General features: G+C 46.1%; 1 protein-coding gene across 3 annotated transcripts; it reads left to right on the forward strand.

Annotated features, from left to right (window-relative positions):
• The first annotated feature begins 10,002 nt into the window (after positions 1–10,002).
• On the forward strand, positions 10,003–17,366 carry LOC125542330 (cysteine-rich receptor-like protein kinase 2). 3 transcript variants are annotated; one of them, XR_007297858.1, is made up of 8 exons: positions 10,004–10,955; positions 11,973–12,098; positions 13,697–13,824; positions 13,984–14,197; positions 14,658–14,889; positions 14,961–15,111; positions 15,196–15,324; positions 16,944–17,034. XR_007297858.1 is itself a non-coding variant. In XM_048705316.1 (7 exons), exons 1-7 carry the CDS (start codon positions 10,196–10,198, stop codon positions 17,253–17,255), a joined length of 2,007 nt encoding a protein of 668 aa, XP_048561273.1. In that variant the 5' UTR covers positions 10,003–10,195; the 3' UTR covers positions 17,256–17,366. The 3 variants fall into 3 exon arrangements, 2 of the variants coding, with proteins under 2 accessions (XP_048561273.1, XP_048561274.1); XM_048705316.1 differs by lacking the exon at positions 15,196–15,324 and having other exon boundaries at positions 10,003–10,955; positions 14,961–15,195; positions 16,944–17,366; XM_048705317.1 differs by lacking the exon at positions 15,196–15,324 and having other exon boundaries at positions 10,009–10,955; positions 16,944–17,366.
• Positions 17,367–18,202: the final 836 nt, after the last annotated feature.

Raw genomic sequence — 18,202 nt, forward strand, 5'->3', positions numbered from 1 at the left:
TAATAGTTATGAAGAACCCATAATAAGTTATGATGTCCCATGATATTCCCGAGATACCAGGGTGTAATACTCGACGGTAGATCAAAGTAAAGGTTGGACTGGTGTATTGGTGCACACAAGACAAGTGCTTAAACTTGCCCGAGAAATGGGGTTAAAGAAGAACATATGGTCGGAACCACGATTGCAAGGATCAATTCACAGATACCAAAAGATATTATATCAAGGAGGATAGTTATTATTACAAGAAGCTTCCATGATAGGATATACATCGTGTCCATGGGCATGAACACAAGTTCAAGGTCGACTCCCACTTCTTCAATGCATAACCTTTCATTCACTGCTCTAGATAAAACTGATTTCAGTGTCAAAACCTACCTGGTGAATTATCAGAGGAGTATGACCCGTGAAAACTTTTGGGTTCACACAGATTAAGAAAGGCATAGGTTCAACCCGTCAGGGTATCGTGGAAACATATACCACAAGCTTCAATCGTAAATATCACCAGCTCGAAAACAGAGCATGGTTGAATAAGGAGGAAAGGATCACGGGAATAGAGGATACAATTTACCAAAAGCATTATGTATCAGAGGAAAGGATCACGAGGTTATTGAATAAGGAGGACACTGTCGAATAATAATCCAATGAAGGATCTGACGGTCCATAGCGGAGCTGATGTGAGCATCGGCACACAATCAGTTGAAGAAAGGATGCAAGGGGATCAGATTATAGAAACAACTGACTAACTCAAAGCTCAAATGCAAAAGAATTATGATTTCTGATCAAGGGATCAAAAGCAAACGCTCTGATTAAGGATGGGTAAGTTGCGTAGACTTAAGGGTACAATCGGTGGCAATCCGATTGGTCGAGAACAAGCTCATCTTCAAAAATGACGTCTGAGCCAGAAAGATAATTTAAAAGGATCAACTAATGATTGCGTGCATTCGCACTCATGTTGAATCAAAGGGATCAAAATGACAGTGCCTAAGGATACTAACGAATATTTTCAGACATATGGAAAGCATCCATCATGCAAGCAGACAAGTATTGCAGAGCAATAAGCTACTAAGGATTTTTGGAGGATCGAATAGTATTTCGATGACCATTGTGAAACACATAAACAACTGGGGGATGAGCGGATACTCGATAAGTGCGAGAATTATCCGTAGGGGTATTCCGGTGACAAAGAACAACAAGGCAGTAAGTACAAAGTATTCTCAGAACAATAGAGAGAATTTCCGAGGTATCTTGTAATAACAAGATCAACTGGGAATGAAGTTATGGACGACAAGTGTATGTAGCTTTCCATAGGGATTATCGGTGGTATGGAATTGCAACGACGAAGGGCACAAGGGTCTCGGGAAAGCATCAGAGAAGTGTCTTCATAATCTTCTGGTGCAACAGGCGATCATCTGGCCTGAAGGGGCTCTCCGGGAGGAAGTATTTTCGAGAACCTAAAGTTAGATTTTAGTAAACTCATTAAACCCGAATAGAAGAGAGTTTAGAATCCCAGAGTAAAGACAAGGAGTAAAAGATCCTAATACCACCCAATGGCGACGTGGGCCCATAAGCCACACGGCCATGTTAGTAAAAGTTTTTCAATGACTAGACTCGACTTCGGCCAAGGAGTTGGGAAGAGGGATTCCTACAGGCACTCGGCTCTGATACCAACTTGTGACGCCCCCGATTTAATCGTACACTAATCATACACGCAAACGTGTACGATCAAGATCAGGGACTCACGGGAAGATATCACAACACAACTCTACAAATAAAATAAGTCATACAAGCATCATATTACAAGCCAGGGGCCTCGAGGGCTCGAATACAAGAGCTCGATTATAGACGAGTCAGCGGAAGCAACAATATCTGAGTACATACATAAGTTAAACAAGTTTGCCTTAAGAAGGCTAGCACAAACTGGGATACAGATCGAAAGAGGCGCAGGCCTCCTGCCTGGGATCCTCCTAAACTACTCCTGGTCGCCGTCAGCGGGCTGCACGTAGTAGTAGGCACCTCCCGAGTAGTAGTAGTCGTCGTCGACGGTGGCGTCTGGCTCCCAGGCTCCAAGGTCTGGTCGCAGCAATCGGGTATAGAAAATGGGGGGAAAAGAGGGAGAAAGCAACCGTGAGTACTCATCCAAAGTACTCGCAAGCAAGGAGCTACACTACATATGTATGCATTGGTATCAACTGGAATAAGGCATATGTGGACTGAACTGCAGAAAGCCGGGATAAGGGGGGATAGCTAGTCCTTTCAAAGACTACGCTTCTGGCAGCCTCCGTCTTGCAGCATGTAGAAGAGAGTAGACTGAAGTCCTCCAAGTATCATCACATAGCATAATCCTAACCAATGATCCTCCCCTCGTCGCCCTGTGAGAGAGCGATCACCGGTTGTATCTGGCACTTGGAAGGGTGTGTTTTATTAAGTATCTGGTTCTAGTTGTCATAAGGTCAAGGTACAACTCCAATTCGTCCTGTTACCGAAGATCATGGCTATTCGAATAGGTTAACTTCCCTGCAGGGGTGCACCACATAACCCAACACGCCCGATCCCATTTGGCCGGACACACTTTCCTGGGTCATGCCCGACCACAGAAGATCAACACGTCGCAGCCCTACCTAGGCACAACAGAGAGGTCAGCACGCCGGTCTAAATCCTATGGCGCAGGGGTCTGGGACCATCGCCCATTGCACACCTGCATGTTGCGTACGCGGCCGGAAGCAGAACTAGCCCCCTTAATACAAGAGCAGGCTTACGGTCCAATCCGGCGCGCGCCACTCAGTCGCTGACGTCACGAAGGCTTCGGCTGATACCACGACGTCGAGTGCCCATAACTGCCCCCGCGTAGATGGTTAGTGCGTATAGGCCAGTAGCCAGACTCAGATCAAATACCAAGATCTCGTTAAACGTGTTAAGTATCCGCGAACACCGACCAGGGCTAGGCCCACCTCTCTCCTAGGTGGTCTCAACCTGCCCTGTCGCTCCGCCTCAAAGTAACAGTCGGGGGCTGTCGGGAACTCAGGCCCATCACTACCTGGATGGAGCCACCTGCCCCTTCAGCCCCCATCTCCGAACACTAGCATCCTATACTAAGCATTTAGGATTGCAGGTAAAGGTAACAACAGTAGTAAGGACAGGCTATGCATCAGGATAGGATAACGAAAATAAGTAACATGCTACACTACTCTAATGCAAGCAATAGAGAGAAGAATAGGCGATATCTGGTGATCAAAGGGAGGGCTTGCCTGGTTGCTCTGGCAAGAGAGAGTGGTCGTCAACACCGTAGTCGAACTGGGTAGCAGCGGCGTCGGTCTCGGTGTCTAGCGAGAGAAGAGGGGGGAAGAAACAGTAAATATAAAGCAAACATAGCATCAAAAACAATAACATGGCAATAAGCTGTGCCGGGTGTGACCTAACGTAAGGCTACACGATAAAGGTGAAGGGGGAAAATTCAACCGGGAATGAATTCCCGGTTCCGGACCTGTATCAAACAGATGACCGGAGGGGGAATGTTCCATGTTCAGATAGTTAGAGGCATCTGACAGGTAAACGGACCGCGTATTTGGATGCGTATCGTCGTTCTGAGCAACTTTCATATATAAATTATTTTCATCCGAGTTACGGGTTAACTTATATGAATTTCTAAAGTTTTAGAAATTTTCAGGATTTAGTGAAATTTGGCTAAGTCTGAGAATCCCTCGGTTTTGAACATCATTTAGCTGTTTTCCAAAGGCTATAGCTAGTGTTCTACTCATCCATAGGAGTAGTGCCTTATATCAAACTTGATCAATTTTCTGTGATCTACATGACAATATCAAGTGCAGCTATGTTAGAATCTATTTGCTTGATCAAATCTTTGTCGGAAAAGTGCTACTGCAACATTTCTGTTTCTGCTTTTCTGTTAACAAAACATAGCAATTTGTGATTTTCATAGGAATTAATCCACACATCGAAAGGATTTGGTCCAGTGGGATAAAATGGAGTTTGTCAAGTATACCATCTACTCATATTTTTCTTAACCTTGTTAACAGTTGTTTAACCGCAGTTTAGAGGCTCTCAAGAGGGTTATTCATTGTAGATTTAGAAAAGCTAGCAAGCACTAGCTACAGTACTAGCAGCAGTACATGCAGAGCAACGATGGGCAGCGGCGTGGTGCGGGCGCGGCCAAGCGCGGGAGGGCGCGTGCGGGCGGGCGACCGGCGCGGGGCACGCAAGGGCAGCGGCCGGAGGCGAGGCCGGACGAGACCCGAACGCGGCGTTGCGAGTGGCTGCAGGGCCTGACGACGACAGCAGGAAAGCAGCAGCTGCATCAGCACAGCAACAGGCAGGGGAGGCGGCGCACGGCAAGCGGGTAGACATGCACAGGGCGAGCAGGGAAGGCCCCGAGCGCTCGCGCGCGGCAGAGGCCGGCGGCGCGGGGCGGGAGCGACGAGCGCCGTGCGGCACGGCGCAACGGCAGCAGGGGCGCAGCGCGAGGGCACGCGTGCGATGGAGCCCGTTCGAACACGCAGGAGGCGCCGCGTCGGATGGTGGCCGCGGCAGTCGCCGGGGAGTAGCGTGGCGACGACGACGATGATGATATCAGCGATGGCTGATGCTCGTGGTGCTTTGGATCGAGCACAAAGAGCATATGGGGAGGAGTTGGTGAGTGCGTAGGGTGCCTGCGAGCTCCAGGAGCTCGACCATGTGCACGGACGCGAGCTTCGCGGGCAATGGCCGCGGCGGCAACAAGGTCAGTGGCGACGAGCTCGGGCATCAATGGCCACGACGGATATAGACATGGAAACGGAGGGGGGCAGAGGGGATATGACCGCACGCTCACCGTGGAGCTCATGAAAGGCTCGTTGAGAGGTTTAGGAGCGCAGGGCGACGGGATCGACGACGGCAAGCGGCGATGACCTAAGATGAAGGCGGTGTCGATCTCGCCGAGGCGGTGGCTCCGAGCTTCAAGCGCGTCCACGTAGTCGATGTAGGCGACGCAGACGGTGCCCCTGGCGTAGTCTCCGGCAGCGTGGAGGGCAGTGGCTATGGCAGCGCCAGCGACGCGTCCATGGCAGAGCTCGGGAAGGAGGGGAAAGGGGATCTGGGTGAGGGGCTAGGCGAAGGGAGAGAGAGGGAAGTGGTGTGTGGTGGAGTGGAGCAGGGGGAAGAGCTCGAGGGGGCACGGGGAGGCCTTATCCTCCCTGACCTGACCGCTGGCGAGGTGGTCGGGGGCGACCCCTCCCTGTAGTGACGCGGTCGGTGGAACAGGGGAGGTGGCGCACGGCAGGTGGGCCTGTTGTGGCCAGCCCAGGCGGTTAGGGGCCGCACGGCCCAGTTGGCCTGGGGTTTTCCTTTTTAACCTTTTATTTCTTTTGTGTTCTATTTTATTTATTATATGGCATTAAACCACTTTGTAAAAAGTTGGTTCACCACCATAATTGATTATGAATTATTTGCCACAAGATGATCATTTTAGTTTTCATGTTTGAGAAGTTTAGCATTTCACTTATTATTTGAATTTGAATTTGAAGCGGATTTGGATCAATGGGAGATTAGTAACAGTAATAGTGGTGACATGGCATCATTAGCAAAGGATCACTGTAGTTTAATTACCCTACCCGGGCGTCACAGGCTGGGCACGCCCCACCATCGGCGACGGCCGTCGGAGTTGAGCCTTTCGGAGGGCACGACGCCGTTGGTGTCCTCGAGCTGCTCGGCATGGCGGCGACGTAAATACTGCTCCCACAGCGGGCTGTCGGGGACGTACCTCGGCCCTTCCCTCGCCGCCTGCGGTAGAGAGGCGCGGATACGGGCGATCTCCGCACGACGCGTCACTCCGGTGGGCGGTGGTGGCACCGGGACCCCGCCGGCGCTGATCCTTCAAGCTCCGGGCACCCCATGTTCGGCGGGGCGGGTACTCGGCCTCATAGAGAAGCCGAGTTTCGTCCTCGTGAAGGTGGCGGCGGCCGAAGCCGTTCGCTGCCGCGCCATCGCCTGGAAAGCGCTCGGCCATTGGGTGAACTGGAGACGGCGAGAAGAGAGGGAGGAATGGGGACGTTGGCGGTGGAGAGTCTGTGCGTCACCGGTAGGGGTCGGCTTATATAGGTGGCGCTCGCCTGGCCACCGTGTGTACGCGTGGCGGGCGAGGGACGCGTGTCGTCCCGTCTTCACTGCGCCGCCCGTGTGGCACCAATGGAGGAGGCTGACCGGCGCGGCAACGCGCGGCAGCTTTGGCATTGATTCCGCCACGGGAACCGAGGCGATGAGGACGACGAAGCGACGAGAAGAGCCGAGTCGCTGCCAAGGAGAGCTCGCCGATTTTCGCGTCAAAAACGATTCGGCCGGCACTCCAAGCGCCCCCAGCGCGCCGGGTTCGGCCTGAGACTGCTGGTGCCAATTTCGGCTCGAGCTGGCGAAAAAAAAGGCCTTTAAAAATGCGACTGAGCCGATTTTTCGAGCCGACAACCGAAAAATCGCTTGGGGGCCTTGTTGGGGCACGGCTGAAGATGCTCTAATCCAGTTGATGGTAAACAGAAGTGGCCGGAGCGTAGAGTTTGAGTGGAAGAAGCCATGGGCACAGATGTGGACAATTGACAGACCATTCCATTCTACACGGGCGACTCTACTCCTCTCCCACTACATTACAATTTACAATGTCTCTTTCACTTTCAGTTGCCGTATGCTAGCCGTCAATGTGTGCACTTGGACTATCCGCGTCTCAGAAAGCAGCCACCACGAGTGCGATGGGAAGGAAACTTCATTACACACCGTTCAATTAACACATTTTTCAATAAGACCTAGATCTATTATCAAAATTCATCAGAAATATAATGTAGACATTTCAAAAATTACACCAAGGTCCCTAGACCATCAAACGATCATTGTGGTCGCCAAAACAAGTTGTCCACATGCTGCTGCCATCACTCCCCTACAAGAGTTCATTTTTTTTGCTGGTGTAACCATTGTATTACTCAATAACATCGTCATTACAATTTGCGAGAGCTAGCTCTACAGAATCTGGAGGGCTAGATCCAACCCAAGTCATTGTTCTGTCCTCCAATCTAACAAACTTAGCTAAGCTATCCCTAACCTTATGCTGAGTATGGTTAACATGAGTAATACAAATTTTACAAAGACACATAAGGTGTAGATTTCCTTAAAGAGGGAGGAATAAACCGATCTATCAGTTCACGCCACTGGATCAGCTTGGCTGCAATTGTAGAGTCCATCTGACGACCACTAGAAGGACAATTATAGAGTTGGCTTGACATTGCAATTAACGCTTATTAATCACAGGAATTGCAGTCGATTGTGAATACTTCCACGCCGACCGACCGCTAAGTTTGTTTGACTTTCCGGTGCTACAGAGGGTTCATCATGGGGCATAATTTGTGACTTTGCTATTTCTAAGTCACTGCTAAGAATCATCCGATCCAGTCCTCTTAAACTATAAAAGTGGTAAGACGATCATGATGAGATGATTATTAGTATTAGCCAAGAGATAACTGCTTTTGTCCATATGTCAGTTCTTTTATGTCAGTCTATTAATGTTTGGCTGTGTACATCCTATGCAGAGGTCGGGTGTTGCTATCATGCTTTGTATCCGCTTCATAGTATATTTTATGTTAATAAAAATGATTTTTATCAAAAAAAAACTGCTTCTAAATCAGCTGAGCCACAGCCACTCACTACAAACTGTTATCTGTGCCTGATTCAATTCCCCCAACAACCACTCAATATTTTTATTCGTGAGAATGAGAATCCAGTAAAAAAAGTTCCAATGGATTATACATCTTATTCCCCAACATAAGCAATCCAACAGTCACATAATCTTTTTCATAATGGAAAATTTACGAGATGAGGTGAAGGTTTAAGGTAAAATTACATGACGGGAGGGACCCACAATTAAACAAGATGATACCATGTGCATTGCTGCAGGGATTCCTTGCAATAATTCTAATAAAATTTGGTTATACGCACATGATTATTTTTTTGCATGGTAATATGTGTCTCATTCATATCATAAAGATCAAAGTACAAGTCACGTAATGACCGACATGACAAAACTGAAAAGATAGCAGAACATCTTTGAGTTTGACACCAACGCCCGTCACCTGCCTCCGGCACCACCACAGCAGCCACCGAAGAAAAGAATGACAGATCACCTCCCTACCCGAGCTCGACGTTGCTCCATCACTGATATGCAGCTTTGCGGACCTCCAAGGTGGCTCACCAAAAGTAAAGCCATTGCTGTTGAACGAAGCAGACCGGGGCAACACCCTGGACACGCCATCGAACTCCAGATCTAGCACCCCACCACGACTAAGACACCGAAGGAGGAAACCATACCTGCCATCCACAAACCACGAACTCAGCACACGCTCCGTCTTCCAGATGCCATCCACAGACATGATCATTTGGATTTATAAATATATGAACCAAAACTAAAATACATAAATACGATTAATATAATTAGGGATTGAGATGTCTACGCAGTTTCTAGCTTCTTGGCGGAAGGAAACACCCTTTCGCCTTAGGGCGCTAATAGGTGCCGACGCACCGGCTCAAAATTTCAGCCGGTCTATCCCTAACCACTCGATTTAGTACAATGAGATCACGTACACACCGCACGATCTCTTTCTTCCTCCCCTGGCGTACTTTTCTCTCAGGAAACCTCCAACCACGCCGTCGCAGATGAGCGACACGGCCTGCCTCGAAGGACCGCTCCGACGCATCTCGGCCCCCCTCGCCACCAGTCGCTACCCCACGCCGCCCCTCGCCGCCATTGTCTTATGCATTTCTCGCTGGCTACGCGCATCCGGCAGCGTGCGCTCGTGGATGTAGCTCCCATGGCGACAATCGTAGCTCCGGTGCAACGCAATAGCTCCGGTGGTGTCGCTACCAGTCGCGGCACCCCGACGACAACCTCGCGGAATTGTTCGCCAGGCGCAGCAAAAAAGGCAACACACCTCGGCACTGCAACTCATGAAGAGAATTTTGTTCCAGCAAAAACAATTGCTGGTTCCAGCAAAATGGATCGCCGCTTGTAGCAAATTGCTCGTCGAGCTCCATTGCACCGAGGGAGAAGGCCGGTTCCAGCAATTTTTTTGCTGGTTCCAGCAAATTGGATGGCCGGTTGTAGCATATTGCTCGCCGAGCTCCGTTGCAACCTGGGGAAGAAGGCTGCTTCCAGCAATTTTTTTTGCTGGTTCCAGCATCATGGGATTGAGCTCGCTTGCCGCATGCCCATGGTAGCACTTCTTATCCGGCGGTTGTAGCTTCTCTGCGGCCGGTTGCAGCACGCCATGCCAGTTCACGCCGTAGGTGGTCGTCGATTTCCAGCTCGCCGGGACGCCGTTGAAGCATCCCAGGACGCCAGTCGCAGCCCTTCCCCGCTGGTTCCAGCGCCCGGCGCTAGCGATTGGAGCATCTTGGACTGCTGCCTTGGGCTTGCCTAAGGAGCGCAGTGGAGGGGAAAAGGATCGGCACCGTCCGAGATGGGGAGGTGGACAGAGAGCCTCCCGACCAGCAGCGCCGCCACGCCACCGCGTCGGAGTGGGACGGGTAGGCGGGACTAGCTGCACCGGCCCGTTGCCCCCGTCGCCCGTCATGGTCTCCTCCTCGGTTCGCCACTCGCAGAGTGCATGGGTGTGGGCATGCGTTTTGACTTTCAGTTTGAGATTTTTCCGCCCCTGGCTGAGATGGCCGAATTTCGGCCATTTACAAAAACTTCGGCCAAAATTTGACCCAAGTTTACCAAATTTGATCAATTTCGGCCAAAGATAGATTTCGCCTCGATGGAGCAGGCAGTAGCTTTGGATTTGCTTGATCTAGTTGGAGCGGTGGCTAATGAATGGATGCAGTGCCACCGTGAAAAATGGATAAGGCTGCAGCTGCTTCAGCGGTTCGTGGGGCCTGCCAACCCACGCGTCCCACAACGCGAGAGACCGTGTCGCGCATTGCTACCGTACGATGACACTGGATTCAATGGACCACGCGCTACCGGCGCAACACTCAGCCGGCGCGCCGGACTCAAACGTTTCCCTTGGCCTTAAGTCTCGCATTTTTGTTCCATGACTCCAACTAATTTACACTGCACACCTCCTAGTACTTGGCAATTCAATCAACCCAAATCCACCCTCTGCCCGACCCTCTCGTCCAAAACCCAGCGTCCACGGCGATTTCTCCTCTCCTCTCTCCTCTGCTCTCGCCGATGCACCGCATGGCTCACTTCCCGCTGTTGCCGGCTCTAGCGCTGGCGGTCACCTGCGCGTTGGTTCCGTTCACCGTCGCTGACCCGCAGGCTACGCAGCTCAACCTTGGGTGCAGCCAGTACAACGCCACGCCCACGGCCGCCTTCCTCGCGGCCCTAAACTCCACCTTCGCTGAGCTCCGCGCCAACCTCTCCGCCGGCAGCGGCTTCGCCACCGCAGCGGAGCCTCGCGCCGCCGCGCCGGCGTTCGCGTTGGCGCAGTGCCGCCCATACGTCACCGGGAGGGACTGCGTCGCCTGCTTCGACGCCGCCGCGGCGCGCATCCACGCCGCCTGCGGGGCTGCTAACGGCGGGCGCGCCATCCTCGACGGCTGCATCATACGGTACGAGAGCGTGGCGTTCTTCGACCAGTCCACCCTCCCTGGCAACACGCAGCGCTGCAACGGCTCCGCCGTGCCCGGCACCGCTTTCGACGGCGCGGTGCAGGCGCTGATCAACGACCTCGCGGCAGCCGTGCCTCGCTTCCCGCGGCTAGCTGCGGCGGCCGCGGGCACCGGCGTGTACGCGATGGCGCAGTGTGTGGAGACGGTCGGGCAGGACGGCTGCGCGCAGTGCCTCCAGGTAGCTGCGAGCAACATTGACCGGTGCCCGCCCAATTCCGACGGCCGGGCAGTGGACGCCGGGTGCTTCATGAGGTACTCTGATAAGCCCTTCTTCCCGGCTAATGCGACGGCAGACCTGACGCCCTACTTGCGCTCTGGTGAGTTCCTCTTGTGCGTACGACATCTTTGCTGTGATTTTTGTCCTACGACATCGGACAAGGATGGTACCACCACCTCAAGTAGTGCCGTATTTCAGGATTGCTTTTTCTCAAACGATCCCCAAACCATGGAATCTGCATAGAAGATCATCAAACATGAAGAATTGTCCTGCAACTACATCAATGATTGATGTGAGTACTGGTCAAGGGGGCTACAGTTGGGGAGATAATAATTCCGTGAACTAGATGATACATCTCACGTTGCTGCAGGAACCGAGTGCAATATATTTCAATTAGAATTGATCATGTGGAATATAATATTTAGATTATTGACACGTGAACCAAAATTGTAAAATATTTATTAAATGCAATTAGAATAATAGAATGAAAAATAGTTTTTCATGCATGGTTGCATGTGGTGGTAGGTCTTTTCCCATTCATGTTTGCAAGTTAAGGTGGATCTTATCCATTCATAATTGTACGGTCATGTGGCATGTTTGCATTTTGCGATAGATAAGATACCGGCATGAACTTTTTAGGTATATATAGGATGGGGTTCTCCATGTTTCCCATGTGGCATCTACGTGGCCAATTGTCAAAGTCAGGCCAATTCAACAAAGGACCAAGCGAGTAGTCATAGTCAACAAGTCAAATGAAAAGGAGGAATACAAAGACAAATTCAAAAGGAAGGCCCTAGTCAACCATGGGCTAGTGGACCATATTTACCTCTCTTACTTGTCTTGCATCATCTAATGGCCAATTCAACTTTAGTACTCTGGATCGTATTTTTTAACATTTGGAAACCGGTGTTTGGGGTGAGTTTGAACTTTAGCGTTCTCTATTTTGTCACAATGCTAAGACATGTTTAATTGCTCGAGGGAACATGTTTGGTTGAACTTTGATGTCAATTGGATTGTTATATTATGTTCTACAAAAACCACATAGTCAATGAATTTTTTATGTTTCTGACTCAAATTTCATCTCCGAATCAGAGCTCACAATTCATTCTTTCTACAGGAAAATCAAGAGGGAAGGGGGCCATTGTAGGAGCAATTTTGGGAGGTCTGGCCTTCCTGTTTCTTCTAGGGTTATTAGCTTTGTTTTGGACCTGGCGGTCTATGAAGCTAAAGAAGCCTCGAAGAGGTAAATGTCACGAAGTACATCACTTTCGAGAAGTTAATGCTCTTCGGTTCATGTCAACTTATTCAATGCGATCTTACAAACATGGTCCAAGTTGATGTCAGTAACTAGGCAAAACAAATCTTCTTAATTAATGAAACTTGTAAATTTTTTGCCTCGAGTTCAGAAAAAGTTGCTTCCATTTAGTCAACTTGAGGGTCATGATGTGATTCCGTAAGTTCCATTTAATGAGATTCCTCAAGAGAACATCCGCAATGCCATGTCACTAGTTTCGTGTATTCCCATGATGATAATGGCATACAGTTCTATCATTTCACAACTCAACATAGGCTCCTAATTCATCCATTGGATAGGACACCCAAATTATGTAATAAGAGAGCGAGATGTTGACTTGTTTTCACATAACTAACTACATTATCACATTGTGGATTTTAACTTTATTACTAATGATCATCAATCATTTATTGATGCCAACTTGAATGACACAATATCCATTGTTACTGGGTCACTTATAATTTTTTTCACAATAGTCAGATTGCCTTTGGTCATTAAGTTAAGTATGCAAACAATCCCTATTGGCAACTCATAATTTTATAGAAGGTCTCTGAAAACAAAGTGAATTTCGGAAGTTGCCATTATATATTTTGGCACCGAATTTAGCAGAGCCAAAGTAGATATGTTTTCATGAGTCATGGATGTCATACAATTTCCACCTTGAAGAAACATAATGTCAAGAGAAGCGAAATGGCTCCACCAAGCATGCACTCCCATAGAACAATTTTTTTTGAAAAAATATGTTTTCAAATGTAAAAGAAACATGTAAATGCTTGAAACTTCCATGAAAAGTAACCATTTTGCCACACTGGGTGTTCGAATTTAGACATATAAAAAGGGAATTGATATCGTACATGTGTGTGTGTGGGTGTTTGTGGTCTGTGTGTGTGAGCATGAGCGATTGAATTTAGGTTTCACACACTTAAGCACTAGATTTTTTCTCAAATTTTTGACATATTTTCATCATGTTATAAAATGAGCACTTATCGGAATCATGCAAAAGAAAATAATTAATTCATGCTAGAAATCTTTGATCATATTTCTGAAAGTTACAAGCATAGAAAACAAATAGAGTACATATGTCGGAATTTTTCAAAATTTGAAAATCAGTTATTTTCATCCAGGGGCATGCATGCGCCTCTGGCCACACCTTCGAATTATCCCATAATTTGTAGTTATGTTGTGGAGCCTTGATTCTTATCACATTTATTTTTTTATTCTCCTTTTCTCTGAATATTTTGAGTGATGCTCCTTTTGTACTCACCGTGTATTTATTTTTTGGTTATTTATGTAGTGCTATGTAAATGATATCGAGTGTTGATAGTTAGCGAAAGGTTGTGCCTGTTTTTACAAGGGCATACTATACTAAATGTATTAGCATTTGGCATAGAACCATTTGCATTTGTTTTGTATTTGCAAGTGTAACCAGTTCCATTTTTAGCTTCCCTATTTTGCATATTAAATTGTTTTAGAAATTTAGCTGGAAAATAAAATAAATTAATTTCTATTTGAATGTGTGTTTCCTCACCTGACTGTATCTTATTTAGGTGATATACTTGGAGCAACGGAACTGCAAGGTCCAACAAATTTTAACTATCACGATCTTAAGGCTGCAACCAATAATTTTAGTGAGAAAAGTAAAATTGGAGAAGGAGGTTTTGGAGATGTCTTTAAGGTATGGTGGTCTTCAAATATTTAATGCACTATGAAGATTTGCAGACAAAAGGACAGAAAAATATAATAAGAACATCATGATACCAAGTTGCTTTTTCGTTGTACTTTACTAGATTATTGCAGAAGTGATTTATTTATTTATTTTGTCCATTTATAACAGGGCTTACTGAAAAATGGGAAAATTGTTGCAGTAAAAAGGTTGTCAGTGATGCAAACTAGCAGGGCCAAAGAAGATTTTGAAAGCGAGGTAAAGCTTATTAGCAATGTTCAGCATCGAAATCTTGTCCGGCTTCTTGGTTGTTCTCGCAAGGGTTCTGAATGCCTCCTTGTTTATGAATATATGGCGAATAGTAGCCTTGACAAGTTTCTCTACGGTATGCTCTATGGATCCTTGCTCCTTCATCTACTTTACTTGTTTGGCCACTCATGGGCCACATGGGCGGACCTCAGCGCACCCTAATATTTCCGAAACACTCTTTATATCATGTCAAAAAAAGTTAGGAAAAACCCAACATGAGCCAAAATTCATATGACAATCAGTTATTGGTCCACCCCTGTGCCAAAATTGTGGCTCCGCCGGGGTGGACATGTGAGAAAATATCTTATATGGACTGCTCTTATTATTCCCATTTGATTGCTCTTGAAGGTCTCATTAATTTAAAATGAAACATACACTCACACCTCTATTGTGCGACGAATATTAGTCCCATGGTAGTTTTGTTTATGCAAAGGCAATTACATCCTTAATCTTCCAAACTGAGCTGATTAGCTTATGACAGTGCTGACCGACATCTCTAAGTGATAATCTCACATTCACACATTCTTGCATAATAGGTGAGAGACGTGGAACACTTAACTGGAAGCAGCGATTCAATATCATCGTTGGCATGGCTCGTGGCCTTGCATATCTTCATCAAGAGTTTCATGTGTGTATCATACACCGTGACATTAAATCTAGCAATGTTCTTCTTGATGATGACTTCCAACCTAAGATTGCTGATTTTGGTTTGGCAAGGCTCCTACCTGATGATCATAGTCATCTCAGCACTAGATTTGCAGGAACATTGTAAGTTTGAACATGTAAATAATACATTGGTCACACTGTTTCTTTTCTAATTATATTTTACTATTGAACAGGGGTTACACTGCTCCTGAGTATGCAATCCACGGCCAGCTATCGGAGAAGGTTGACACATACAGCTTTGGTATAGTCATTTTGGAAATAATAAGTGGTCGGAAAATCAATGATACAAGGATTGAGGCTGAAACACAATACCTACTTGAATCGGTATCCATCTTCCTTCTGAAAATCCTCTCTTGGTTCCATATATTGTCCCATATGGCTCCAATGCTTTACATAACCACTTCACAGGTCTTTGATTCATCCTTATGAGTATATTTCTTTATACTTGCACTTCCTAATTTGGTGATGTGAATGCCTTGGATGGTTTTCACTATATGATTGGAGATTTAACAAGTAGTTGACAAAAATCTTTGCTAAGTAAGCATCTACCAGTGTTTATGTTGCTCTAGTTAAAGTTATTTTCAAGAGTTAGTTTTTAAGGACATTCTTTTAATAGTATTTTTTTGCTAAATGACGCTTTATTGACTCATAATATCGCACCAAGTGTTACAAGCACAGCAAGCTTATATCCGGCCTCTACATAACTATGATGCCCAAACACACGCGCGCACACGCACACAGTTATATGATGGCAAACATGAAAAGTCTATTAAGACCAAAGGGGCTGCCTAAGGAGAGGTTTGCATGGGGCCACTCCGGAGACTGTGCTTCCATCCATGTTGAGTAATAAGAAAAATCCTTCGTTAGTCACTCCAGTCACTACACACCATCAAATATGGAGGTTGGTGCTCATCTCGTTGATGTGTAACATAGAAAGCCAATGAATACACCGGTAGATGACCAGCAAAGGAGAGGAGTCTTACCATTAAACGCATTACAATTCTACATAGTCGGACTATCATTCCCACCTTTATGCATCGCATAGTGGGAGTAACGTAGATGACACCTAAGCAAAAAATATGATGTGGCAACTAATTAATGAGGAGAGAGACAAATAGAGTAACATAGCTAGTTACTCATATTATGAGTAACATCACACATACCAAGACAAGATGAGTTTACAACCTAATAAATGAAGTGTTGCATGACACCACACATATGTTACTCTCCACTATAGAGGTAGTAACATAGACTAGTAACATATGCATGTTATTACTGAAAGTTACTCCCCACTATGGCTAGTCTAAGCATGTGATCTATGCCATCTAATGTTGGTAACACTATATGTGGAGGATAGATGTTAGAGATAGTTTGGAGGACTAATGATGTAGCGCACACGAACTTGCATTGGAAGAAGAGGTATTTTATGGCTTAACTTCATGACTGCAACAACACAACTTACTACCAGGCCAGTTCCGGTGAATGTGGTTGTCCTGTATCAGGATCACACCCTAATGCAGGCACCAGAAAAATATTTTAATTTTAGTGGTACCTTCAACTTCTGGATCCTTTTGTTGTTTACAACTGGCGAGTTTGAGTGAACGAATACGTGGTATATTGAGTCAACCAGGAATCTACCATTCTGATGGAGATTCCAACGTTAAACCCCATGGCCTTGCAATAAATGGACCAACCCCAACACCGCACACCATGTTGCGAGGCACTAACCGACTAGATCTTGTTTAAAAGACACATTAGCCACATACATACTCAATACTTTTGCGAGTGTATTATTTTTTGGCGAAAGGTGGCGTTGTCCAACCACTTGTTCTAGAAAAATGAAATTTTGGTCTGTCTCTAATAATAGCAAAAGATATGAAGCAAAAGAAGTGCTCTTTCACAGTCATCAGACCATCCCAAAAAAATGTGAGTCCCCAGATTTCTAATTAGTCAGAGACAGGGCCATCGAGCCAATATACTTATTGCACACCAGTCTTTCCCAAGCACCTTTCCTTAGTAAGAAGCTTAAATAGGCATGACTTTAATAATTAATGAAGATGTGATCATTTGGTATCTAGTGTATTGAGGTCTCTTTCTGTGTGCACACTTCATGCTATCTTAAGACATGCATTTGATTACACCCATTGACTATACAGGCATGGAAGCTATATGAAAATGAGGACGTGATTAAGTTGGTGGATGGATCGTTAGATCACGAAGAATATATGCCAGAAGAGGTAATAAGAATAATAGAGATAGCGCTTCTCTGCACTCAATCCGTTGTTGCTTCAAGGCCAACTATGTCAGAGGTAGTTGTGTTGTTGTTATCAAGAAATTCTCCAGAGATACTACCCACAAGGCCCACTTTTATTGATTCAATAAGTAGAGTGCGAGGAGAAACATCCACGTCCAGTTCATCCACTGCATCCAAGGCCACCGCCTCTATTTCACACTTATCAGCCAGGTAAAAGGCGCTGTATTGTATATGAACGCATCTTTCCCTGTATGATAGTGAAAGATTTGTATATACAATTATGTATCTGTATTTTAAATATAAATGAGTGGATGCTTATTTGTCAGGATATAAGAAAGCGGTGTGAAGTATTTGAAATTCCCCTCTTACTCATGCAACGACTCAAATAGTCTGAGCATGTTACAAGGATGTGCTTCTTGCATGACATTGCTTATCCGAGTCCATTCTTTGTGTCCCCTGTTGTATATGATTTTTTCTGCATTTTACCAATCGAGTATTTACCTTGTGTTAAAGCATTCTAACTATGTTTTGTGAATTTGAATTCCAAGTTGAGTTGCAGTTCTTTTCTCCTTTTTGCGGGCGAGTTGTGTGTTGCAGTTTCTATTGTGATTAGTGAAACAACTCTATAATCCCTAGTAGTGCTAGCACTAGGCATAAACAAACATAGTCCATACTAGATAGATAGAGAAATCAAGAACAGGCTTACCGTGAAAGAGAGAATACGAGTACTCGAATTCCATGTAGAAGTGGTTGTGTTGGTGCAGGGAGGCAATGTAGTTGCACTACACTACATTGAAAAGGATTCAAGAATGTGCTAGCTTTGATTTATAGGGAAGCTATGGTGATTCGGCACACTGCGCCCGTACGAAGAATCCTATTCCACGTGTAATAACAGAGCAGGATGGCCAGCGTACAGCGGTCTCTGTCTGCCAGTTCTCATTTTGTGTTTGCATTTTGTTTTGGCTATTTTTTCAGACGGTTTTAGTTGGTTTACTATGGTTATTTTGGTTTTCGTTTTATTCACATTTTCTCTTTCTAATGGTTTATTTTGTTCTTTTTATTTCCTATAAATTTTCTTCCGTGGTTTTCCTGATTTTTCATTTGTTCTCCCCTTTTTTATTTTATAATTCACAAAAATAATCAAGAACATTGCTTAAGTAT

Source organism: Triticum urartu, chromosome 3 (genome assembly GCF_003073215.2).
Source record: "Triticum urartu cultivar G1812 chromosome 3, Tu2.1, whole genome shotgun sequence".
In the NCBI taxonomy this organism is placed as follows: Eukaryota; Viridiplantae; Streptophyta; class Magnoliopsida; order Poales; family Poaceae; genus Triticum; species Triticum urartu.